This window comes from Podarcis raffonei, chromosome 7, assembly GCF_027172205.1.
Source record: "Podarcis raffonei isolate rPodRaf1 chromosome 7, rPodRaf1.pri, whole genome shotgun sequence".
NCBI lineage: Eukaryota > Metazoa > Chordata > Lepidosauria > Squamata > Lacertidae > Podarcis > Podarcis raffonei.
Genome location: NC_070608.1, coordinates 34,191,438 through 34,218,869, shown reverse-complemented (window position 1 = coordinate 34,218,869; position 27,432 = coordinate 34,191,438). Strand labels below are relative to the sequence as shown.

Genomic DNA, 27,432 nt, shown 5'->3' with positions numbered 1-27,432 from the left:
CACCTCTTCGCAAGCAGCGGAGCCCAGCGCTGGGCTCCCGCTGCTTGCGGAGAGTTGCCTGCATGCTGAAGCCTGCGCACGCTGAGCTCAGCGCGTCCAGGCTTCGCGGACCTCTCCGCAAGCAGCGGGAGCACTCCCGCTGCTTGCGGAGACTTGCCTGCATGCTGAAGCCTGCGCGCGCTGAGCTCAGCGCGTCCAGGCTTCGCGGACCTCTCCGCAAGCAGCAGAAGCGCTCCCGCTGCTTGCGGAGACTTACCTGCATGCTGAAGCCTGCGCGCGCTGAGCTCAGCGTGTCCAGGCTTCGCGGACCTCTCCGCAAGCAGCAGGAGCGCTCCCGCTGCTTGCGGAGACTTGCCTGCATGCTGAAGCCTGCACGCGCTGAGCTCAGCGCGTCCAGGCTTCGCGGACCTCTCAGCAAGCAGTGGGAGCGCTCCCACGGCTTGCAGAGAGCTGCCTGTTTGGGGGCTGGGGTCGGGAGAAGCTCGAGCTTCCCCCGCCCCAGCCCCGTGCCTGGGGGAAAAATAATTTCCCCCCCTTTATTTCCCCCCCAAAAAACTGGGTGCGCCCTATGGTCCAGTGCGCCCTATGGTGCGAAAAATACGGTACTTACTGCTGCTTCGGGGCAACTTCTATTCCCCAATCAGCAAGGAAAAATGATTGTTTAGGTATCCATTATTTGACCATTTTGTTTAAATGAACAACCCTGTAAATGTCCTGGTAGAGAGCCCCCTCCTCCTCCGTTTTTTAAGGAATAACTCTATTAGAAGCACAATCATTTTTCTGTCTTACAGGGAGCACGAGTGCAGAACACTGCCAAGAATTTAGGAGTTCGGGACCGAACACCACCATCTGCTCCAAGGTAACGAAACATTGCAATCAATGGCCTGTGACCAAGACTATTGTTTCTCCAATTTCTGTCAAATACTTTACCTAGACTCAGACCACACTTTTATTGATATTGAAGTACAGGGTGTTTTTTTGTTTGTTTCTTAGGGACACCCATACTTTTGGAGCTTATGCAGTTACGTACCAAATGCCAATTCTGGCGGAATTGAGCGCTTAATTATTACAAAGCCATTGTAATATAGTTTTAGCCAGTTTAGGAAAAGATCTTGATTGGGCTGAACTAGGAGCTGGGTGAAATTCCTTTGATCCCTGCTCTAATGGTTATGGGGTTCCTCGTGCGTAAGTTGCCGCCACTCCTGGCTAGGTGGCCTGGTTAAACCTTTCCTGGCTGGACAGCCCCTCACTTCGTGGCTGTTCAGTCGCTAGCAGAATCCGACAGTGGGCGTTTCTTCAACCTTTTCCAACATAAAAGTTGTTTGACGCCCAGTCTCCTCCTAGCCTCCCTGCGCGGAAGCCTTCTGCGCAGGGTGGGCGTGGGTAGCGGAGGACCTGTGCTCTCTCCACTGGTGTCCAGTGAAGAGTCTCTGAGCCTGCTCTCCGCTTCCCCCATTGGCCCCCCTCCATCCCTGGTGTCGCGCTGATTTTCTTCCCCAACAGGAGACCTGCCTCTCTCCCTACTTGGCCCCTCTCCAGCATCGTCGTGGAGCCCCTCCTCCTCCTCTCGTTCCGATGGCAGTTCCCTGACACCTGGAGATGTATTTAAGAGCCTATTACCTTGGGGGTTGTTTATTTTTCTCTGGAAACATTTAAATGTGACTGCCAAGTGAATGGTCAGTTCTCTCCCTTTTGTTGTAAATGTTTTGGTTCATACCAGCCCCCCTGCTGGAGGTAGAGTTGGAATGTGCATAATTAGTTTTACACTGAACATTATTAAAATATACTGTATATATGTCTTGTCCCGGCTGTGGTAACGCTTGAGATTCCATACTTTGGCGGTCTTCTTTCTAATGGATCTTTCTAATGAACTCTTTTGAAAGCTCGGGTGTAACTTGCCTAGATTGGGGCATATTTTCATGAGCTAAACAGATATTTTCTTTTATTCCGGATACTCATTTGAACTAGAGTTGCCACCTTTGGTCAGGCAAAATACTGGGCAGGTTGGGGGCCTGAAAATTACTTCCACCCCTGCTCTCCAGTAGTTAGTAGAAAGTTTAAATGTTTTAGACAGTTTCACAAAACTCAGGCACTTTTATAATTGTTCTTTGTTTTTGGCAGGCTATACAAACTGTGTCAACCACCACCTGCTGTTGGAGAAGAGTAAAGACTCCTATTGGAGGAATGATCAAAATTCCAGCTTCCATGACACTAGTATTCCCTAGAATGTGCCTTGATGAACAACAGCGCGTAGCTCCAGATACAGCAGTGCTTCATCTTAAATATGGCTTAGCTATTGAGGAACAACTATTTCTGGAAAAAGCAGATACCTAGATCTGATCTGCTTGCTTGGTGAAGTAATATTTAGGACATTTACACTGGAATAAGTCTGCATTTTAGGTGGTTGCTTCAACAGTGCCAATCACCCGCTAAAGTACTGGTAACTGTATGAACACAAAGGTATAACACAGAATGGAAAAACCACTATTAAAAGACCCTTTCAAAAAGTTTTGATTCAGAGGAAGATAAAATAATACTAGTTTCAAGTTGTTACGCTATACTTTTGCAGTTTCTTGCACAGATAATTGCGTCCACCTCCAATATTCTAATACTGTAAGTTGGAGCTATACTTGAAATTACCTTTTTGCTGAGGATATCGTTACATACTAAAAGCAGACTCGAAAGCTAATAGGAATAGAAAAAGTACAAGTGAATTTGTGTTCCTGCTTTTCTAAACCTGCAAAGTGGGACACGAAGATCATACCTTATAATGGGTTTTATCTGAAGCACAAAGACTGCACTGGGGACAAGATTTCTGGAGTTCCACTTCACAGTTACAGGAAAAACATGCCTCCTATACACTTCTGGCCTGCATTTTCTATGTAATAATTGAAATAGATTTGAGAAAAGGGATGGTGATGGTAGTAGATGATTGCAAATGGATTATGTGAAAAGCATTATTCCTAATACATGGGTGTTAGATACAGGAATGTTGTGTTTACTTTCCATGACTTGACAATAAGTGATATTCGGCATGAGATGCTCAATTTATTTCACATTGAGATCAGATGCTAGAAGCGACAGGTGGATTCTGAAGAGTCCCAAGATTCCATTACCATAATTAGACTCCTTAATAATTATTCAGGAACGACTGACAAGAGTGTTTCCTGTGATAGTGAACTCCATGGCATAAGGGATTTTTGAAAATGCTGAATCTGAGAACATGCAGTCGTTTATATTTTTGTACTTCTGGGTAAAAGATAAGAGTGTGAATTACATTTACGTAAGAATACAAAAAGTTCTATCAACTATTACATCATTAGAGGTCTCTAATCTTTCTTTAAACTACCTGGCAAATTATGTAGTATCAGTATCCTAAAAGAAAAGCAAACATTTTGAAAACTAAAGTTTACTGACAGCATACTTAAATTTATGTCAGAAATGACATCAAATTTATGTTGCAATCAACTATGGGACAGAGTGACAGTGAAAAGAAAAACAGAGAAGATAGAGCAAAATATACAAACTTCACAATAAAATATGTAAATATCATCTAAAAATGCAGAGGATTAACAGCTTGCCTGATTATAAAATTAATGTTAAAAATATCCCACCCCAAGGCAAAATTGATCTAGCTGACCACTATCAGGGAGAGGCTAGACTATATGTCTACTCAGAAGTAGCCCAGGAATTTAGTCACTGAAGCAGCAGCCATGATATGGTAGTATGATGTATATAGTAAGCAACTAATTGTTTACTTCAAGGATATGTAACATGCAGAATTCACTTTCTGAACTGTTATTATCACTTCTAAAATACTGAACTTTATGTTTAAATGTATCTAGGGTATATATTTGGAGCATTCAGGTTCTAAAATGTAAGAATAATTTCAAATTGTTCACTGCAAAATCATATTATTCATCACTTATCTGACTGGGCTATAAATTTCATTTCATCTTAGGAATCTTGGCTTAGAAATCCTGCCTTTTAGACAGGATGATTGCTACTACAGTTCAAAAGCACAATTTAGTATATTCTAATAGTGCCTGGAACATATTTCTACTGAACTCATATTGGTGACTCATCATATCATTACTATCATATATTCCTACCAATTTTTAAAGATTATAGCAGCACTATTAGTCTGTAGCATCATGTATATAGTGTAAGAAATCCAGTAAACTTATGTGTCCTTTGGGGGGGGTTAGTTGTTTTCAATTTTTTGCTCATTCTTGCAGTACTAGATTTTGCAAAGGGAGAATATATTTTTTTAATTACTCAGTAAGAAATCTAGAACATTGCTGCTTTTTTTTTTAAAAAAGTATACATATGTAAAGAAAACTACAAAGTATTATCACTAGTTTCTTTTAAATCTCCCATATTTGTAGCCATATACTTCAACTTTTCTGATTGTAACATTGGTAAATAAAAATGACACCTCCTCTTAGTATAGATTTGAATCAAATTATTTTTCTATGTATATCTTTGTGTCCATCATATCATCATCACTTACAGTGTAATACATCCCAGGTGATATCCAATGTTATTCATACTTGGAGAAAGTCCATTGATTTCAATGGGCCTACTCTGAGTATGACCAATACTGCATATCATTCTCTTTTTTATTAGATATCTGAATATTTTAAGTCTATATAAAAATGGAATAGCACCAAACAATAATAAACTTGTCATATGTATAACCTGAGGGGTTCTTTTCATTATTACTAATTTATATAGCACCAATGCATATAACACTTTGTTTACTTTTGCTTTTCACACTTTTTAGCACCTTTGAAGACAACTAGCAGTTGGGAAGGGCAATATTTGGTGGACAACTTGCACAGGGCTCTAAGCTGCATCAGCAGCATGATCAAAACAGGGGCCCAGTGTGGGTGCTTTTTCTTCAAAATAAAAATTGCTGACTTGTACATACTTGTTTTTTTTTAAAAAACTGTGCTATATCCCCTGAAGTATGGGGAGTCCATTGCAATTCCATATATTGCTTAGATTAGAAGATAAATGACCAGGCAGCATTCAAAGCTTGCAGCTGGAAGCATCTCCTACGCCAGCATTCTGGTATCAAATCTGTATGACATTTAATTGGGTTTGAAAGAAAAGTGCTCATAGAATCCTAATCATTTGTTCATATTACTGCTATCTGTCTCTGTGTAATTGAAAGCTCAGAGGACGTCATTATGCCAACCCAAAATTATGAAATCTTGTCCATCACTGTGATAAAGTGACATGTTTTATTAAACAATCACAGATATTTAGATAGAAGATTAGATAGATAGATGATAGATAGATATGAGGATATATTTTCTTTAGAACAGTATCTTTGCAGATCAATGAGCATTTTAAAGAAAATTATTAGCACTTAAGGCAAGTGTGAACATTGGGCCTATTGAAACAAAGCAACAATTTATACCTCACAAATGTGTTAATCAGATGCCTTTTGTCAATTCACTGTAACAAGTAAAGACTTTATACCAAGTCAGGTCCATCAAATCTGCCATGATCAGACCACACATGCGAGTTCTGTGTCCAGTTCTGGGTACCAAAATTTAAGAAGCGTATTGACTGTCAAGGAGGGGGTCGCTTTCTCGAGTCCTCCCTCCAAGCTACTAATCAATCACATGCAGGCACCGAATGGGTTATCAGGCTTTATTGGCTTCTTCTCTGGCCCAGCTTCAGAACATCAAACAGCAAGTCTAATACACGGCATGCTCTCTCTCCCCCCTGGCAGGTTAACTCAAAGATTTACAGGGGCTGGGGAATGCTGGCAACCAGCCAGCCCCATCACATACTCCCGCTTTGGGGACTAATTGTTACCACCTGCCTGAGGGGCCCCACCCAGCGATACCTGCTCACAGGATCACTACTTCATGACACTGACAAGCTGGAACATGTGCAGAGGAGGGTGACCAAGATGATCAAGGGTCTGGAAACCAAGTTTTACGAGGAACAGTTGAGGGAATCGGGTATGTTTAGCTTGGGAAAGAGGAGATAGGACAGCTATCTTTAAGTATCTAAAGCAGGCATAGGCAAACTCGGCCCTCCAGATGTTTTGGGACTACAACTCCCATGATCCCTAGCTAACAGGACCAGTGGTCAGGGATGATGGGAATTGTAGCCCCAAAACATTGCCTATGCCTGATCTAAAGGGCTGTCACACGAAGGCCAGGACCTGAACCAATGGATTCAAAACAAAAAATTTTTTTCCTTCCAGTAGCACCTTAAAGACCAACTAAGTTACTGGAAGGAAAAATTTTTTTTGTTTTGACTATGGCAGACCAACACGGCTACCTATCTGCAATGGATTCAAGTTACAAGAAAGGAGAATCCAACTAAACATCAGGAAGAACTTTCTGACAGTAAGAGCTGTTCAACAGTGGAATGGACTCCCTCAGGTGTCTTTCCATTGAGGTTTTTAAGCAGAATTTGGCTGGCCATCTGTCATGTATGATCTAGTTGAGATTTCTGCATCGCAGGGGCTTGGGCTAGATGACCCTTGGGATCCCTTCCAACTCTACAGTTCTATGATAAACAGTATGGGTCTTGAAGTAAGTTCATTGGCTTCCTCTGTGTGTTGATGGTGTGCAAGCCTTATTGTTTGTTTGCCTTGACAGGTGCAGATTCCAGGATGTGCATCCCTTTGTCTACATTGTTTTTGTATTTCCTGGTAATACATTTTCCTCTTCCCCTGCTGGGCTAAGCACACACTGAATACAGCAGCTGTTCCACTGGCATAATGGTAGTGTATCTCTTATCACCATCACCCCTGGCCCAGCATAATGCAAGTATAGGATTATTCTATAACTTATCTATACTGCTTTTGCACCACTGGGTTTTAAATCCCATTTTGTGGGTGGAATGAGAATAACAAACCCAAGGAGTTATCAAAGCACCATCTTCTATAATGAAATATATTGAAATGCTATGATTATGATCCTGTGGGCAGGAACTTGTTTACTTTTATTCCTGTACAGATCCTAGTGCAATTTAGGTTTTTATAAATGTTAAATGATGATGAAATGGTAGTGCTGTTCTACAATCTGGGTTCTTAAGAGCCTTTATACTGAATATAATGCGCATTTACATAGTTCATCAAGAATGCTTGCCCTTCAGTCAAAATCACATTGGCTATGATCCAGAGAGTCCATTTATGCAAGAGACTGTATATATGCCACAGGAGGTGTTTTTTCTCTCTCTTCCCTAATGCCTCTCATTATGAATTTTCAAGCTGCTTTCTTCACTACATAAGGAGCCTGATGCGATGCTATGTGGAGCAGAGAACTGCGCAAACAACTTTTCTTGATTGTGGCTGTTATGCTAACATCCTCTGAAATTAATAGAGTCTTGGTGTGATCACACCAGTCATACAAGCATATACCAGAGCTAAAGCATAGGATTAAGATGCTAGTGTGCAAGTATAGCCATAGTTACCAAAACTGAATTTCACCTACACTTTCATTACCTACTCTCCCAGAAGTTTAACACAGTTAAACTTCTGATAATCACTTCCTCCTCTTTTGGAAATACAAGTGGTACTTCGAGTTACATACGCCTCATGTTACAAACGCTTCAGGTTACAAACTCCGCTAACCTGGAAGAGTTACCTCGAGTTGAGAACTTTGCCCCATGATGAGAATGGAAATCATGTGCCGGCGACACAACGGCAACAAGAGGCCCCATTAGCAAAAGCACGCCTCTAGTTAAGAACAGTTTCAGGTTAAGAACGGACCTCCAGAATGAATTGTTTGTAACTAGAGGTACCACTGTACAGTTCAGAGGTGGTACAAAATGGCACCATTGATGCACAGGAGGGAAATTGAAGCAGGCATGGGAGAATTCCAAGGTTTGCATAAGTATAAAACCCCTTGGGGGGGGACCTTAAAGGGGGAACCACCCTAAAAGCCTAATGAAGTTACAGGGAACCTGGCAGAGGGCCTTCTCGGTAGTGGCGCCCGCCTTGTGGAACGCCCTCCCATCAGATGTCAAGGAAATAAACAACTATCTGACTTTCAGAAGACATCTGAAAGCAGCCCTGTTTAGGGAAGTTTTTAATGTATTAGTACAACTGGCTGGATTTCAGAATTGTTTCTGGGATTGTGGATTTTATCACTGAGCTGTCTCATCTACTTCCATTGACTGTAATTCTTGATATAATACTTTCATCTCTGAAATATCTGTGCATATATTTCTGGGGACATACTATGATTTTCAAAAGATATTTATAGTAGTCTTAAATTTATTTTATGGCTATCCTTAGCATATGTATTACTTGTTCCAGTCTTCTCTATACAAAATAACCACTGGATTTACACACTCTGCAGCAAAGGCGTTTCTGAAAACACATCAGATTATTCCTTCATCATTCGAAGCCCATAAAATTTTAAATAAACTTCTTTCCACATTCCTTGTTTTTTGTATAGTAAGTACAGATAAATAATAAATAATAAATAAATGATAATATGTTTATTTATACCCTACCCATTTGCCCCAGCCACTCTGGGCAGCTTCCAACACACATCAGAATAATAAAAAATGGATATAACTGTGTTGATTTCTTAACTGTTCTTTCTCTCCTCTCTGGCCTGAGTTCCTTCCCTCCCTTATTTTGTCAGCTTTAATTGTGAATTGGTATCATGGCATTTACACTGAAGCTTACCATGATTAACTAGAGTTCTCACCTTAACCAGGATATTAAATGAGTTTCCAAATCTTTGTTCACAGGAAATCCACTCATTATTATAAATATATTAGTGTAAATGTAGCACTAGACAATTGTTCACGCTCACAAAGAAGAATGGAAAGCAGGGTGGTGGCGGCGAGATGGTTTAAGTGTCCTTCTCTATCTCATAGCTATGATTAAGAGCTTGGCAAAGTTGCATTTGCACAAGGCATCACAAAGAGCCCAAGCAATCTATACCTACAAAGCATTTTTCTAAAGCACATAGTGCTCTGTCAAATGAAGGGTTTTCATTTTGCAGTTCTCGTAAGGGAATTCTCAAATTCTAAGGTATAAAACTGCCATTGTGAGCAGTCAGCTTTACAGCGAGACCCAAATCATCTGCATGTATATGACTCTTTGCCAACAGAGACTCACTCTGCAGCTTAGCTAAGGATAGCAAGAGAGTGAAACAGAGGGACAGAGGAAAAACTAAGGGAAATGCAAGAATGTCAGGAGGTTTGACAAAATTCTGGGCCTGTCTTGCAAGCCCTACAAATATCTATGCATGGGAGAATTGTCTACAGAAATGAAAAGACTTGCTACCAGATCTCTCAAATGGAATCCTTACATAAAAGGTAAAAAAGGTAAAGGTATGGGCCAGTCTTGCCAGACTCTAGGGTTGTGCGCTCATCTCACTCTATAGGCCGGGAACCAGCGCTGTCCGCAGACACTTCCGGGTCACGTGGCCAGCGTGACAAGCTGCATCTGACGAGCCAGCGCAGCACACAGAACACCGTTTACCTTCCCGCTGGTAAGCAGTCCCTATTTATCTACTTGCACCCGGGGGTGCTTTCGAACTGCTAGGTTGACAGGCGCTGGGACCGAACGACGGGAGCGCACCCCGCCGTGGGGATTCAAACCGCCGACCATGCAATCGGCAAGTCCTAGGCGCTGAGGTTTTACCCACAGCGCCACCCGCGTCCCGCGTGTCTTGCAAGCCCTACAAATATCTATGCATGGGAGAATTGTCTACAGAAATGAAAAGACTTGCTACCAGATCTCTCAAATGGAATCCTTACATACTTATGCCCAAAGCAGCCAGTGACAGCAATGTGTTTCACTATGCCTGGCACAACTATATTTTCATCAGAAAAATCTAGTATTCCATAATTTTATTATACCTGTTCCCCAGGCCAAATATTTACATATGCAATAACTGAAATTCTTGAAGATGAAAGTACTGAAGTCTTTATCATCTTCAAATATAACTTCTTGACCTCCTGATTAACAAGAGGTTTTTCATGGGCACACACAGAAAATACACTCTGCACTCTGAAGATACACTACAGAAATGGAAATGTTTCCCTTTTCATATGACAGTGGAGCAGCACTGATCTCAAATGGTGGGAAATGTTTAGTTGTACCGCATGTCCTCACTGTACTGCAATTTGGGGGATGGAAAACAAATGTTCTATTTATGCACAAATGATGTACATGATTTTAGCCTATTCTTACATTTGTGTGACTTTGGCAAAAAGCTTTTGGTAAGTCTGTTACCCCCCAAAATATTCAGTAATTGCATAAGATGGCAGATTTCATTAAGGATCCTTAATGGGTTAAAAAAAAAGGGAGAAAGGACAAGTAGATAGTTTTCCTATGGAGAAAAGTGTGGTGCTGCAATACAACTACTAGGACATTTGCAAAGCTAAGCAGCATACAGAATGGTTTCAAATTGGATGGGAGACCATGTGTTGAGATTTCTGCCTTGCTGGGGGTTAGGTGACCCTTGGGGTCCCTTCCAACTATACAATTCTAAGAGTCCATGATAAACATTATGGGTCCTGAAGAATATCTGTTGGCACCCCAGTGATTTCCCCCATGAATTATATGAAATAAAAGTAGATGACGAGGAAGCCAACTTTGCAGATAAGGGCAAACTAGGAGAAATCCCAAGTAGACTGAAAGCTCCAAAAAGGTCTCTTCAATCCATAGTGGAAGAAAGGGTAGCAGCATAGCAGAAGAGATTTAGTACAAAACAGAGGCGGCTAGAATAATATATCTGGGCAGCAACAAAGTCTCATTACTGTGAGAGTAAAGGTCTTGGTTTTTTCTCCCTGCTATCTTTGGCCAGTCCATTGAGGAATGTATTTTGGCCTTAGGCCAGCTGACTGGAATGAGCTGTCTTCACTGGCTCCAGTTTGCTGGGTTGGAAGCAGGGGAGAGAAAGGGAAGGAGGGAGGGAGGGAGGGAGGGAGGGAGGGAGGGAGGTACTTTTAAAAGCCAAGAATACAGAGGCCAGGATGCTGCTACTGGATCTTATCACAGAAAATGGATGTCAAGTGTTCTTAAAAAAAATACACAAGCAGTTCATTTATAGGTGAATTTCACTGTGCTTATATTAACTTTTAAAGCTCTACAAAGTTTGGGACAAAGATATCTTAAGGACCACCTTCTTTATAGTCCCTAAACTTTAAAGATGCAATTCTTAGGCTGAATCAGGCATCCCAGACATGCCTGCCAGCCCCAATTTTTAGTGAACTTCTGACCAAGCAATTACTTTATCAGTGGCTTTCAATACCATCAACCATGGTATCCTTCTGAAGCGACTATCTGAACTAGGGGTGGGTGGCACCGCTTTGAGGTGGTTCCAGTCCTACTTGTATGGTCATTCCCTGAGGGTGTTGCTTGGAGAAGGTCCTGTGGAACCTTCAATGCGGGGTTCTGCAATGTGGGAATCAAGCCTATCCCCAACGTTGTTTAACATCTACATGAAATCGCTGGGGGGGGGTTGTCCAGAGATTTGGAGTATGTTGTCAGCAGAATGCTGATGACACTCAGCTCTATTTCTCCTTTACCTCTGCAGGTGAGGCAGTGGAAGTGCTGGACCAGTGTCTTGACTCGGTAATGGACTGGATGGAGTTACACTTCCTCTGAAGGAGCAGGTTCATAGCTTGGGGGTACTCCTTTATCCTTTGCTGTTGCTCAAGGCTCAGGTGGCCTCCGTGGCCCAGAGTGTCTTCCATCAGCTTCGGCTGGTGGCCCAGCTACGCCCCTATCTGGACAGGGATAGCCTAACTACTGTTGTCTATGCTCTGGTCACCTCAAGGTTAGATTACTGCAATGCATTATATGTTGGGATGCCTCTGAAGATGGTTCGGAAACTTCAGCTAGTGCAAAATTCAGTGGCCAGGTTGCTCACCAGAGCAAGACGGTGTGAGCATATTACACTGATCCTGGTTCGACTGCACTGGCTACCAATTAGCTTCCAGGCCCAATTCAAAGTGTTGGTTTTGACCTATAAAGTGTTAAATGGCTCAGGACCACAATACTTCAAGGACCACCTCTTTTCATATGAACCTACCCGGACCCTGAGATCATCTTCTGAGTCTCTTCTTCATCTGCCTCCTCGAGAGGTCTGGAGGGTGGCAACACGAGAATGGGCCTTCTCTGCAGTTGATTCCTCATCTGTGGAAAACTCCAAGTTCACCTGGCACCTTCATTATACACCTTTAGGCGCCAGGCAAAAATGTTCCTTTTTAACCAGGCCTTTGGTTGATTTGATTGACATCCTACGCCCTTTTAAAATGTGGGGGTTTTGGGGGGTTATTGGGTTGTTGCTTTTATTTTGATTATGTATTGAGTGGTTTTATATTTTGATTTTATTCTGTGAACCGCCCTGAGACCTCTGGGTATAGGGTGATGTATAAATTCAATCAATCAATCAATCAATCCCTCCCTAGGTTTTCACAGAATTGCCTGGTGTTTTTTTTAGATAACCACGGCAGTGAACACTTCTGTGATAAAAAAAAAAAAGCTTTCAGAAAAACTGATTTTGTGATTGATAAGTCGTACAAATGTGACAGATTTGTTTCCTATTTTTGGATAGTGTAAACACTTAAATAATAATAATCAGTAAAAATTATGATTTTATGTATTTTGTTCTGAGGATCACTGTAATCTACTTTGGGGTCACCTGGGCCTATAGACGATAAAGTTCCAAATAAAATACTGTTATACAAATAAATATTATTAATAATAATCCCCTGTACCAAAGCTCAGTTTGTTGACCTTTTTATTAACAGATGCCAGAAGCTTATTGAAGCAGAAGATTTCCACACTATATTTTAGAACATAGACAAATTTTCCAAAGCTTACTTGAAAGCCACCCATATTGTTATGGTTCTAATCAGTCTTTCAAGGAGAAAATATATTCGACCCATGATATAAAATTCCATATGCTTTTAGTGTCAGGTAGTCACCTCATCCATTTTCCCCCTCTTTCTTTGTAAGCATAGCTCAGTTACCAAATCTTTCATCCCTATCCCCTGCTATTTTGACTGACAGAACTGCATCATGCAGAGCTCTTGACAATAATCATATAACCAAGCCCACTATTTTCTTTTCCCTATTCCATTATATTTTCCCTACCCTTGAAGTAGACAAATCTGTTCTGCCCTGCATAATTCCTACACATCATTACTCCCATTTTTCATTTTATAGTTAAACTAGTAATTCATATGTTTCTTCTGCTTCCATTAATTTTTGTCCATTTTCTTTTTCAAATGCTATCTCAGCTGGTGCATTTTGTCCCTTTCACTATAAAAATATTAACAGGCCTACCTATTCATTTTTTCTAGCTCTCTCTGAATTTAGCATCAATAATGAAATCCAAAAATACACCTACAGTATTCCTCTTACAATGCCATATGTGCTACAGTTGCTGTTTCCTTAAGTACCTATCTCAGTTAATCCATCTGCATAGGTATGTACAGACTTTAAGCACGAAATCAGGAGTGCAGGAAGTTTTTTAGCCTAAGGTCCACATTCTGTCATGGGCAACCTTTCAGGGTTGCATGCCAGGGTGGACATGGCCAGAGTTTTATCTGTGCACAACAGGCTATATGACAGCCACAAAAACATCACAGGTTTCTACATCCCCACACGCAGTGCTGCATCCCCAGCCAAGCAAGCAACAGACATGATCACAGTTCAAAAACACATTCCAGCTAAGCAAAACCAGTCAAGGGAGTGGCAGAGTAGGATTCTGAGGAGCAGCGAGAGAGGCTCTGAGGACAGCATTTGACTCCTGGTCCTGATAGTTCCCCATTCATGATTTAAATGAAGTACTTTAAAACTGAGCAAGAGACCTTTGTGAAGCAATAAAACATACATGCCCGAGTTCAGCAGGGAAAAAAGAATTGAGGAGAAACTCAACTTTTTCATTCTTTATTAGGAAGACTGACATACAACTCTGAACTCTGCCAGATGGGCTGACTAAATAGAGTGCCTCAGTAAAAAAACATAAAAGCTGACTTCATTCTAAATTTATTAGAAACTGTGTATCATGTTGCTATGAAATCTGCCTGCAAAGAACTAATAATTAATTCCAATTCTCAAACTTTGTTAAAACAGTAATTAATCCACATTCTGCTTTATTGGTACAAATAAAATGAAACCAGCAAGAAAGCCATTGGCAATAATTCTTACACACTTAAGGGGAAAAAGAGGTATAGAATATTCATGCAATTAGTAATTGTAGCATTAAAAAAAATGAAATAGTACCTGCAGGAACTTCTGATCTGCATTGGCACGTGAAGTGGGGCAGGGGGGTTCTTCTCAAACCTTTGGGATAGAATCAGTGAAAAGAACAAAGACCAGTTTAAAATCTTGGCAGATTACTTTTGTGTTATAATGATACACTAGTGTCCAAATTAAGTATTTCATTATAAACACTTATTTGCTAGCACATAGAATTTCAATGTGATCTGATGCGGGGGAAAATAGCAAACTCTGAAGAAATATATTTCTGAATGATCTGCAAGCTGAGCCTTGAATACTCACTATTCATTTTTCAAGGCTGTGTACTACTAGCACAATTAAGTGCACAATTAAGCATTTCTAAAATGGGTCAGTTATTATTTTTGTAGACCTAGAGCATGATCATAGGTAATGTATGCACAGGAAATTTGCATTTTCTTCTGTACCCGAAAATATCAATGTCTATATATATCCTGCATAAATATTTTTTTAAAATAATATTTATTAGAGTTTCAAAAAAGTTACAAAAAAGAGAAAAATAAAAGGAAAAATAAAAAAATAAAATAAAAAAGAGAGCAGAAAATACAAAATACAATAAACAATTGTATAAAGTATAAACAATTAAGAACATTTCCATCTTTCCATGTCTTATCCTTCATTTACTTGTTTCCCTGACCTCCTCACACCTCCCTTTTTTGTATTCTAGTTCAATTAAGTATTTCAGCAAATCCTTTCCGCTTAGTTTTTATCCTAATAATTTATCTTAGTGTACTATAATTTTACATTCTCGTTTCACCACTTTAAAAAATCAATTTTTACCTAATCTTTTATATCATTTCTGCTAAAACCACATTGCTTCATTCCAACATCCTTCTAGCATTCCTGAATCTTGCAATGTTTCTGTAAATAAATTTTAATTTTTTTCCAATCTTCTTCCACCAACTCTTCACCTTGGTCTCGGATTCTGCCAGTATATCCTGCATAAATAGAGTATTCCCTTACTAAACAAAATAAGTCCCTCACATCACAGGTTTCAATTATGCAATGCAGTTCTGAATTGTGGCCTGCTATAAGGAGAAACACAAGAGCTAAAGTTGGTCAAGGCAGAATGCTTGATTATGGTAAGTTTCTAATACTGTATTTTGTAGACAGGAATGTGTAACTGTACACATGCCCCCTCTAGTGGCTTAATAGGTGGTATGAATTTGCTCCATCCAGAGGGCTGGGTTACTACTATGTAAAAACCAAAGGTCCAAATTTCAGCCTCCAATCTTCATGTAGAACGATGAAAGATGAACTTTTGTGGTTCTACATTGGGAATGGGGGCTGAAACCTCAAACTCTGGTACTTACTTAGTTACATCGCCAAATGGCTAGAGCAAATACTCCCTATAAAGTTTAGCAGAGCTATTCCAAGCCTCAATTCTGTAGTGAATTCAGTAAACTGAATGGGAAATGTACCTTTGAGCCAGTAGTTCAACCCACCTTCAATAAAGGGACCATTTTACCCCCATCTTCTTGTTCTTTGATATTTCTGGCATTTATTGCTGGAAGGGTATCAAGAAAGACTAGAAATGAAAGGTAAAGATCCCATAGCTGTCAACTTACAGATTTGAAAATAAGGGACCAGCAGCCTTGAAAATAAGGGACCAGCAGCCAAAATAAGGGACCTTGCAGCCTCACCTGTTCCAGGCACTCCAGTCTTCCTGTCCTCCTGCAGTCTGGTCAAACTCACGCTGGTAGCTTCGAGAACACTGTCCAACCAACTTTGTAACCAGAGGTTCAACTGAATAGAATATGAATCACATGCACCACAAGGCCTATGCAGCCTCAACTTAAGATGGCTCCCCGGCCTGGCTTTGCACTGCAAAGTTTGCAGCAGCACGTGCAACAAAATGGCGTCCAGCATTCAAAACCCCCCTCAGCTTGCATTAACTAGCCACACACAAGGCATGCAAGCTCCACCCTCCAGTCATTCTTAGACTTCTTATTGGGTGAGCAACACAGCCAAGCAACACAGTTGGAGCCTCCCTCCTCCCTGGCCGGCAGGGAGGGAGGGAGAGGAGCTGCTTCCTTTGAAATTTAAGGGACATCATTTAAGGGACATTTATCAATAAGGGACAGCAGCGGGACATGGAGTTGGAATAAGGGACTGTCCCTTCAAATAAGGGACACTTGACAGCTATGAAAGATCCTGGTCTTTAAAAATCTGGAAATAAGTCTCACTAATTTATGAAGAACTATATAATTTGGAAAGAGTCATAATATCTTCTCTAATCTCTCTCAAACTACTATATATTTTTTAATATGGAGCAGGTTTGCTCTGCCCACAACCAATAGTTTTGAATGCAATGTGCTATGTGAATCCATTTTATTGATTCATAATGATGTGACCCAGTGGATCAGCCATGGAATGTACTGGGGTTTTTGTTTCATATTTAAAACTTCTACCATATTTTTATGATCCTTCCAACTCTGTATTTGGAAAAGAATAAGAGGCAGGAGTCAATCCATTTATCTTAGTTATGTTTGGAAGGCTTCAATATGTTTAATTTATGAACACACTTGATTGGATGAGAAAGAATGGGCTTTGATTAAGGTTTAATCTGGGCAATTCTCCATGACATCAACCTTGACAAAGGAACAGAAATTTATGGTCATTTCAGAATTCTGTTTGAGGACATTTTTTGTATTGCAAGTTTACTTCAATCTATAATTGAAGTAATTTTGTATTAACAAATGCCTTTTGGAACATTGATCTTTCAAGATACAGCAAAGTTGGAGAGTTCTGTAAGAATGCAGGGAATTTTCAATAAAAGACAAAGAATGTATCCCACACATCCATTGTATTTAAAAACCTTTTCATTGTTTGTCTTTATGTTTTAGCAACATTCTCCTCAAACTCTTTTTAGAATTCCTTATTGTCTGCTTACATTACTTACAGCAATTGAACTTGATACAATGAAAATGTTTCAGATACCGAAATGAATCTGGAAAAAGAAGTTCCATACATAGCATAGGGATCAACTTGTAATCAGAATAGAATGACTTGGCACTTCATATTTGTGTCCTTTGCAGAAAGCCAAATTATCACTTCAATTTCTTTTTCTTCTAGTGCTTACACAATCAATTCTTTCTGCAGAACACGTATTTTATTAGGCACTCAAGTCTTTAAATCCAGTTCTGATTTTCCTGTGATGACTGAGGGTTCATTATAGCCCCATAAACGGAAATGGCAAGTCCTCAGTATTTTTTATTGTATCACACAGTTCAAAGATGCACGAGACACTTCTGAAACTCTATAGACATTATCAGAATAGGCACAACTTATGAAAACACAACAAAATGGGTTTAAGAGCTCATGTAATTCAGTAGACAGAATATTGGGTTTTCAAGATTACTCTCAAGACTCTACTCTCAATCAACTTAGAAGCTTCAAAGGTTGCAAGAACTAAAATCCACTTAATACACTAAGAGTTGAATCCAGACTTTATGCTTATAGCTTACTAACTGAAATCAATGGGACTCTAAGCATGAAATCCTAACCCCACTTACCTTGATGTAAGCCCCACTGAATTCAACAGGACTCACTTGTGAGTAGATATGATTAGGACTGCACTGGAAGTCTGGTTCCAACCCTAACAGAGCAATCCAAACACCTCTTAGACCTGGTTATAGGGGTTTTAGATTGAACAGAGGTGCTGCCCCATTCAGCTTTGCTGGCTGAGCCAGAATCCCACCAATAGAGTGATGCAAGCATCACTTCATTGGAACCAATCCCTCACTTCCACTCATGTTCCAAGAGTGGAGATGAGTCAGCCTGGGATCCACTGATGGCACCAGGTCCAATCCAGATCCAATCAGTGTGCCAGTATCGAACTGGCACATGGATCTGGCCAAATTGTTCTGCCCCTTCTCCTCTTTCCATCACCATGAATGGCTGAGCTGTGGAGGTGGCTCTGCCAGTTGGGAAGAGGATGTGGGTTTGGATGGTACCTTAAGGCTGCAATCCCAAAGACATGTACCTGAAAGTAAGCCACACTGAACTCAATGAGATTGTGTTGCGTTGTTGTTGCTGTTGTTGTTGTTGTTGTTGTTGTTGTTGTTGTTATTATTATTATTATTATTATTATTATTAAAAAACCTATACCAATTGCCCAGTGGGTGCTGGTTCACTAGAACTACTGGGGCACAGACCTCCTCCCAAAAATGTCAAGCAATTTAAAAAAAGGTGTTCCTCAAACTTTCAAAGCCACACACTCTTTCCTGTTCCACACACATTATATACTTCCTTTGGACTATAGAGGCATTTCTGCCAACTTCTGGTTCCCTTGACTAATCAGTTCTCTGTACCACTCATCCAATCCTAATCAAAAGTATATCAATGCAAAGAGATCTCCCTCATATGTGTCTAAGAAGAAAAAGGATGTGACAAAGTGGGCTGGTGGAAAGTCTGTCCTATTAGGAAAGCTCTTACTCCATCTGTTGTTATGAGGCATGTCCAGCACAGCCACAGGATGAGTCCCGACTGCTTCAAAAACAGCTCTATGCGGTGGTATTAGCATAAGATTCATACATTGATTCTGAGAACGTTCAGTGTTGTTTCTCTGAAAGCCAGAAAAGCAACAAGAAGTTCCCTACTTTGAGGAGGTTTTTTATGGTTTAGTTTAGCATTTGGAAAATATTATCCCAAATCTCAGACAAGAAAAGGTTGATTATGATTAGTCTGGTGTAATGAACTCTACTCACGAGCTGAGATTATTACTGCACATTTGCAGGGCAGCTATGCATTGCAAATATTTTCTGATGCGCTCTGATGTGTCCTGACTCAAATGAAACAACAGTTATTTCCTTTTTGTGGTTTACTGATTGGAATACTTTCTTATTTTAATTCAGAGGAAAAAAGTGTTCTGGATATTAAATACTGTAGTTAAGTAGATTATGGGTGCAAGGAAAACTGCATACAACTAGAAGCAAGTGTTCCTCATATTTTATGTGCTTAGTTTTTCAGCAACAGATGCGTAGGTGTAAACAATACATGAATTCAAAAACTGATACAGTCTGGCTTAATTTCTAAGTGAGAAATATAGAGTCAATCTTGCCTGAAAACCATATTTAGGTCCTCTTACACGGAAGCTCTTTTCCTGTCCATGGATGTGCTGAAAATAATAATAATAACTGATTCTCTTTTTTAGTGGAAGAGCAGGAGATGATTAAACTCTGCACCTGTGTAATGGCACTTTCTTAAGTGCTGTGCAAGTCCTATTGTGAGGAAAGGGGCAAGGTTAAAAACTGCAGCCCTACAAAGTCAAAATATTGCTGGCCACCTCTGCTAAAGCCCCAGCCTTAAAAGCTAGGGTAGAGAATCCCAGGGGCTGAACATAGCTTCCCAGGCCTCTCTATCCAGCCCTCAGTATTATGTGGGCAGCACATCCGCTCTCCAGGCTACAATCCTGAATGTCCTTCCTCTGCACCTGTTATGTATTGAAGTTCTCACCCTGGGCCAGCAGGGGGATACTGTAGATAGTTATGCAAATAAGGGATTGAAAGTGACGTTCAGTGATTGGATAGTTTTAGAAAATTGTTACAGTTATGTTGTACTGGAGCTCTATATAAGCAGGCTGACTGAACCCTTCAGTTCAGTTCTGTTCTGGCCTGTGAATAAACAAGAGCTCTTTGAAGAATCGCTGTGTCGTCTGATATGTTCACCCACAACTTAACAGCACCCTCCTTGAGTACTTTTTCTGTGCTGAAACTGTGAAACTGCCTCTTGCTCACCTGGACGGGTGTAGAAACCTCTTTGCGTAGCTGGAATTGACTTTACAAAGTTAAGAGTTGCATTCATTGTTCCGTCCCCTTTTCCCTTTGACCCCACCCCATAACTGACATGTGGCCCCCATCATATTCTTCAGGAGGGACTGTATACCTTGCCCACCTGTGCCCTAAAGGTTTTAGGCCCACACACTTGAATAGTCCTTTTTAATGGAGTAGTGTGATTGATGGCAGCCCCTTCAGGTGTGACAGGGGACTCATGTCAGCGTATTCCAGAAGGGCTATTAAACATTCCTATTGGGGCTGTGTGCTTCAGTTGTGGGGGAAATGTCATGTACTCCTGAAATCACCCTGTGGCACAAATGGTTGAGGACAGGTGATTATTTATGGGAAATAAAGTAACATGGATCTCTTAAAGACTATTATTAATATTTAAAGAAGATGCATCTTCGCGGACTGTTACGGCAGTTGCACAGTTCTCCAAAATTTCTACCCCTCCTCAGTATCTGAGAACCTCCAAAATAGGCAAAATAAAAAAAATAAGATTCAGAGTGAATATGAGGGGGGATGTTCGTCCCTCCATGCTTTGTAGCTTCCCCGGGGTTGTCTGCAACGGCCAAAAGGGCTGTAGAGAATAAAAAAACAACACGCGTGAAAGAGCCTCTTGGAACTTGAGTGTATCATGGTTTGTGTTTCTGGAGTCCGAAGCGTTTTCCCAAGTGACACCGAGCACGCGTTTTAGACTCGGAAGCGCCCTCCTCCGTGCATGCCATCCCACCGCGCGCCCTCTTCCCGCAGCCCCTCCGTGGCTTCCCCACATTTTTCCACCGGGGGCGGGAGACGCCACGCCGCCTAGGAAACGCTTTTCCTCCTTTGCGAGGGAAGCGGCTCCCCCGCCTGGCCGCGCTTGGGAAAGAGCAGCGCCGTTGCCATTGGCTTTGCGAGAGGCGCTGTCGCTAGGGAGGCGAAGCTTGGCGAGGCGGCTTCAGCTTGGAGCCGCGGCTCCGCTCCCTGTAACCAAGGAGCGAGTGTGTGTCGAGCAGCCAGGCAGCGCTCGCGCAAGGGCTGCTCCCGCCGTCTCCCTCCAAGCACCCGGCGCTGCATGGAGGGAGAGACCCCAGCCTTTTCCCGCCTCGCAGCCTGGGCTGGGCTCGGCTCTGACGCGCGGGCTGGCTTCTAGGGAGGCGAGTTTGCACCGTCCGCCGGACCTCTCCACGCCGGTCTCTCCGTCTCTGTCCCGCCGGCTCCTCCCTCCCTCCCTCCCTCCTCTTTTTGCTTCAGAGCAAAAGGGGACCTCGGGAGTCGCTGAAGCAGCAGCAGCAGCAGCAGCAGCAACGACAACAACCCGGCCACGCCAGCCCCTCGCCCCGGGCGGCAGCTGAATCTGATGGCGTCTCACCAGCAGAACAGGATTCAAGCCTACCTGGAGAAGAACAAGATCGGGCCCCTATTCGAGGTAAGGCGGCTTCGGGCCACCGGCTGGCTTGCTCCCTTGGCTTGCCCCGAGCCCGGGGTACTCGGTTCCTTTCGGCGGCAGCAGCAGCAGCCGCCCTGCGCACGCGCCATCCGCCTGGGCAAACGCGCGCGCGGGTCACGCCGAGTTAACTTTCAGCCTCGCCTTCAATTGAAATTGTGAGGCACACCAGGAACAAGTGAGAGACCGGTCTGAGGGCCGAGCGCCCGCGAGCGGGACTACCTGCTTACGTGTGTGTGTGTGTACCTCGCTGCAGCTTGCATGCAGGTATGCTTCACCTCAGAGAATTCACCTGTGCCTCCTGTTTCCCTCTCTCGCACACGCTCTTCGTTTCCCCCTCTTCCAGACTCTCCCTTCGCCCCCGCCCGTTTTCACTTTAGGGTCGTGCTCCTGTTCTTTTGAGAATTGCACAGAAGGAGCATATCATACCAAGAGCAACTTCTCTCCTCCCTACTGTGTTGCCTCACTTCGTATTCTTTCTGGTGTGCATCTGTTAAGGGTAAAAAGAAGCCCTGCTCACCAGTGACTCAGGCAACCTTCTTGCACGTTTTCTCTTTCTGGCAGGCGCACAAGTCTTTCTCGGATGTTAATGCTATCTCTTTGCTTAACTGCATCCATATATATGTGCACCCTTTCTCCTGCATTTTACTGTTCTCTTGCTATTAATCCACATGTTCTGTATTTGATCTGTCTTCTTTTTTTGTCTTTCCCACTAATACGAATTCTTTCATCCTACATAGTTGTATTTTATTTTTTACTGAGCTCCTTTGCCTGCATACATGTTCTCTGTTGCATGTGCTTCGTGTGTATATATTACCACTTGCACATCTCTCTTTGCAACTCTCCTTCCTCTTTTCTTAATATGGGTCTAACATTTCAAACACTAAAACTGAGCAGTCACGTGTGTAGAGAGTGACAGTCGGTTCCATTGAAGGCATTCCTTGATTATTTTTTTCTGTCACTACGCTTGCTGAGAGTCAGCAAAACTGGACTGAGTTGGAATCATCTGTCACCTTTAGGCTGTGCATATAGTACAGCCTTTCGTGGATTACTGCCTGGCTCTGTGCGGGCAAATCCAGGGCAGAAAGTGTCCTCTTAGTTGCCAGGGCACAGGGTCAGAGAGTGACTTTGCACTGCCCAGCCACGGAAGGCAGCCCGAGGCTGCTGTGCTTCACCCTCCCTGTCATGTCAATGTGAGGGATGGAAAGTGTTCTAGAGTCTCACTGGACAGGGGGACTGGTGAGGGCTCCACATGCAGACTCAGCACATGGGAGTGTTTGCTTCAGGATATAATGCAAAACCAGAGGATAGCTGAGGACTTAAGCATGCTGCGCACGCCAGCATAGATAACACCAGAGCTATTATCTTCTTTTGACTGATCTGAAACAAAAATACCACGCAAGAGATTAATTCAGGATTTACTGGAAGCACAAAGCAGATTTTTTTGAAAAGAGAAGATAAGTTATAAAAGTGACCCGTCCCATTGGAGCATTTTAAGGCTTTATTTCTTTATGTCCTTCTGCATTTGCAATTATTCTGTTTGTTCTCCACAGGTTGCAACATTTCTCTGTATAGCTTTTGCTTTGATATAAACATCTATAAAGAAAGGGCTGGCCAAATTTTCCTGTAACATTTTAAAGCAATTATACTTTTAGTACTGTATTCATTTTTTTACCATTAAATTTTTTTGTGACACAAGCCTTGGTCTTATACTTATGTGTGAAGAATTAAAAGAACTAACATATTTATCCCAAAAACATTTTACCAAACTGCCAGGAAACTACTGCCAAGCTGTAATGAAAAATGTACTCATTGTAATATTGTGCATATTGTGAAATGAAGTGGTACTTCTAAAGAATATAGTGGCTGAGGATCAAAGAAGTGTCCAGTTCCCAACTGCAACTTCAATTTCTTTGTTAACCTTTACAAGAGGTGTCAAATAGTTTTAATATTTAAGTTTTATTCACATTTCTCCCTCAAAATGTTATGTTGCCATACTTCTAGTGGTCCGTTAGGGAATCAGATGGTAGAATAATCTCTATTATTTTTATGTCAGGGAAATCATACCTACTTAAGTCTACTTGGTCTTTGTGAATGTAGGCAAAGAATAATTGAGCTGGAAGGGACATCAAAGGTCACTTAGTCCAAGCACCCTGCTATTTATTGCAGGAAATCCACTGTTACAGCATCTCTGATAGCTTATCACCCAGCCTTTGCTTAAAAACATCTAATGAAGGGATTCGACCACCTTCCGAGGCAGCCTGTTCCATTTGCCAAATAGCTCGTACCAACCAGAAGTTCTTCCTAATGTTTAGTTGAAGTCCCCTTATAATTTGTTGATTTGGGTCCCACCCTCTGGAGCAGCCTTTTTCAACCTCCGCCCCCCCTTCCTGAACTACAACTTCTATTATCCCTGTCCACTAGCCCTGCTTGCTAGGAATGATGGGAGTTGTAGTCCAACACCTGAGGACTTGTGGTTGAGAAAGGCTGCTCTGGAATGACAGAACAAAGCATCAGTGGCGTAGCGTGGGGGGTGCAGGGGGTGCCGGCCGCACCGGGCGCAACATCTGGGGGTTAGGGTTAGGGGGCACAAATCCACGGGTTAGGGGGCGCAAATCCACGGGTTAGGGGGCGCAAATTACTTGCCTTGCCCCGGGTGCTGACAACCCACGCTACGCCACTGCAAAGCATTATGTAACTTGTAGAAAATAGGAGCACAACACTAACAAATAAATATACTCAATTTAGAGAAGTATAAAACAGTAGTACATTATATATCTTTGCCACATTCATTAGCCACTTATATAGAGGACGTAATAGTTGGTGTGAATTCTGTGTGGCTTCTGGGTCTTGAGCACACTAATTCAGCATAACTGAATATTTGTAGCCTACTGGATTTTGACCAGTCTGGCATTTCCTTAGTAAGAGGAGCCTAGGCATTTGTTTATTATTTGTTCTTATAGTTTGTCCTTCACCAAATGGACCCCAGGGCAGGTTGCAAAAATACCGCAATTAAAATGAGTGCAGTCTACATTAATATAATAAAATAAAAGCACAAAAACAAAATCAAAAGAACAAAACAGCAGCACAGAGCAGCAGTGCATGAAGAGGGAGAACATCCACTCCATCAAAGTCCTGGGTAAAGAGGTGAATCTTGACAAAGAGTTGCAAAGCATACATTGATGGTGCAAGATGGCACTTCAGAGGGGAGATCATTCCACAACCTGGAGGCTACCGCAGATAAAGGCCTCTCGTTATGTGCCATCACAACTGAGGGTGGCAATAGCACCAGCAGGGACTCCACAGCTGAACTTAACAACTGGGTAGGTCAATGTGGCAAGAGAAACTCCTTCAGAAATCTGGGCCTCTGGTTGTTTAGGACTTACTGTGTCAACGTAAACACCTTAAATTGGACTCAGTAGCTAATTGGCAGTCAGTTCAGATCTTTCAAGGCCAGCATAATATGTGTCCAACCAGAGATATTCTTCACTAGTTGCAGCTTCTAAACTGTCTTCATGTTCAGTGTTAAGGCAGCAATCCTAATTCCACTTACCTGGCAAAGCCCTATTCAATAGGGCTTAGTGCTAAGTAGTCCCGGCTAGGATTGTGCTGTGATTTGAGATTTAACCAGGTTGTTGCTGACCCAGATCCGTAACCACTGCACTATTCCACTTCTATGAAGTGTTTCATAGAATCATGAATTGTCTTCAAAATATTCCTTTATAGACTCCAAACATGTTACCACTTTTAATATGGCCCTCTGGGCCAGGCAGCTGGGTTTGAGAGCCATTTTAATTGTATGTGGTGGTGATGATTTTGATTTTGCAGATGCCCCAGAGTGATGCTAGTTCATGGATATTGTGGTTAACTAAAATGGTAGGCAGTTCACAGCTGCCCACTATAGCCTGCCACCTCCAGTCCAGCAGTAGGTAAGTCTGCTGGGGTGGGGCTACTGATTTAGGAGGGGGCTCATAAGATGGCTGTATAGTGGGAACCCTCAAACATGTTCTCTTCAGCACCTCATTCTCTAGAAAGTACAGCTATTACCTCCCCACCCACAAGGTTCATATTTATTTCGGTTTTGATTTTGCCAACTTTGGCTTCATAACAACATTTTTAGTTAGTTGGTTTCTGTGGCTCACCAAACTAGTGTTTATCGTCTTCCTGAGGAGAAGACTAAGCCAAAAATGCATCATGAGAAATGTAGTTATGTTTAGGGGAAATACCATTGATTTCTGTAAAAGAGCAGATATGGTTATTGACTTCTGTTAGTGAATGAAAAGTTCAAGTGGTGCACACACACACGAAAGCTTATACCCAGAACAAACTTAGTTGGTCTCTAAGGTGCTACTGGACATTTTTTTAATTTTTTAATTTGTTTTACTTCTGAGTAGGTATGTCTAGGATTGTGATATAGAACAAATACCCCAAAGTGTTTGAAGATACATGTTCTAAAAATATTGCAAGTTTTGAAAATGGCAAAGATCAGATTCTTTTTGCAGATAACAAAAATATATATTCAGTTCTTACCTACTGAAATGGAACTGAGATTCAAGCTTTTGAATGCTATTTTTTCTCTGAGACACTCAGAATGCTGCAGTCTGTTCTAGAGAAATATTTTAAAATGGCTACGCATAATATAATGCAGCATGATTTTTTAAAAAAATAATACCCCAAATTTGATAAGGTGGCAGCATTTTAAGAAATAATAAAAATTTAATAGAAGTTAATATTAGCTATTATTATAGAAAGGAAACACAATACATTGGTAAGAAAAATACATTTTTGATTATCATATTTTTAATTCTGGCTCCCCACCTACCCTTTGTGCTTGTTTCACAGGAAATCTTATGCCCTTTCTTACTTTTAATATGTACTAGAACAAGGATACTGTAGTGTGCAAGCTTGTTTGCCAGCTGACTCATTAATGAGTGTCAGTTTATTCAAAATGTTCATGGTGAGCTTATATTAACAATGCTTTTCCTGCATCTAATTAAAGTACAAAGTACATTCTAAACTGCAAACAATATATCTTTAATTGCATGGTCTAGAAAGGAAATCTGCGCTAAGCTACCCCAAATGAACCCGGCCATCAGGGCAATACAAATGCACTTTAGTAAAGATGAAAAATATAGTGTTTAAGGATAATTTCTTTGCATAATACGTCCAAGAAATAGCTGGATAGTTGGTAAAACACATTCTTAATTTTACTAGTGTATTGGCTGAAATTGATTTTTCATGGGGGTGGTATTTTTCTTTTAAAATACCATAACCTGCAAAGCAGTGGTAAAGTTTGTTCCAAACACGATTCTGAATTTTTGTCCTCAAGGCTAATTTCTTATTCTTACTGACTGGCCCTAGTTTTGTCAGAAAATGCCATGTAATGGTTGTGATCAAAGTGTTTATTTATGCATTTTAAAGGTTGCATTAGGCATTAGTGGGGGGTGGGGTGGAGCCACCCTCCAAACACTGGTGTCCCTGCTGCTTACCTGGAAGGAGTTCGGGTGGCGGCAAGGTTGGGGTTGCATAGATATACGGTAATAGTGGCAGCAACACCAGTGCTGGGAGGGCAGCTCCACCCCATCACTACTGACATTAGGCTCACATTGGGTACTGTTATGAGTTGGGGGGGGGGATAGGCTGTATGCCTTTAAAGGTAAAGGGACCCCTGACCATTAGGTCCAGTGGTGACCGACTCTGGGGTTGTGGCGCTCATTTCACTTTATTGGCCGAGGAAGCCGGCGTACAGCTTCCGGGTCATGTGTCCAGCATGACTAAGCCGCTTCTGGCGAACCAGAGCAGCACACGGAAACACCATTTACCTTCCCGCCGGAGCGGTACCTATTTATCTACTTGCACTTTAACATGCTTTCAAACTGCTAGGTTGGCAGGAGCAGGGACCAAGCAATGGGAGCTCACCCCGTTGCGCGGATTCGAACTGCCAACCTTTTGATCGGCAAGTCCTAGGCTCTGTA

At 41.8% G+C, this 27,432-nt stretch overlaps 3 protein-coding genes across 10 annotated transcripts in view; 2 read left to right on the top strand and 1 right to left on the bottom strand.

The window, feature by feature from the left end:
- Positions 1–4,705, top strand: part of PREX2 (phosphatidylinositol-3,4,5-trisphosphate dependent Rac exchange factor 2) — a 111,799-nt gene extending 107,094 nt beyond the window's left edge. For all 3 annotated transcript variants that reach the window (XM_053395938.1, XM_053395936.1, XM_053395937.1), the window contains exons 39-40: positions 792–859; positions 2,122–4,705. In XM_053395938.1, coding sequence (XP_053251913.1) covers positions 792–859; positions 2,122–2,167 — 114 coding nt within the window. In that variant the 3' untranslated portion in view covers positions 2,168–4,705. The remainder of the gene's footprint in view (positions 1–791; positions 860–2,121) is intronic.
- Positions 1–21,645, bottom strand: part of LOC128417380 (uncharacterized) — an 82,712-nt gene extending 61,067 nt beyond the window's left edge. For both annotated transcript variants that reach the window (XM_053395949.1, XM_053395948.1), the window contains exons 1-2: positions 21,407–21,645; positions 14,237–14,296 (exon numbers count right to left, since the gene is read on the bottom strand). In XM_053395949.1, the coding sequence (XP_053251924.1) occupies positions 14,237–14,296; positions 21,407–21,549 (203 nt within the window). In that variant the 5' untranslated portion in view covers positions 21,550–21,645. The remainder of the gene's footprint in view (positions 1–14,236; positions 14,297–21,406) is intronic.
- The window catches only part of C7H8orf34 (chromosome 7 C8orf34 homolog), a 97,283-nt gene continuing 90,732 nt past the window's right edge, over positions 20,882–27,432 (top strand). Inside the window, exon 1 of one of the 5 annotated variants that reach the window (XM_053395944.1) lies at positions 20,882–21,439. In XM_053395944.1, coding sequence (XP_053251919.1) covers positions 21,371–21,439 — 69 coding nt within the window. In that variant the 5' untranslated portion in view covers positions 20,882–21,370. Of the gene's footprint in view, positions 21,440–21,634; positions 21,725–27,432 lie in introns of those variants that run through there. The other 4 variants (XM_053395943.1, XM_053395939.1, XM_053395940.1 and 1 more) reach the window with 4 other exon arrangements.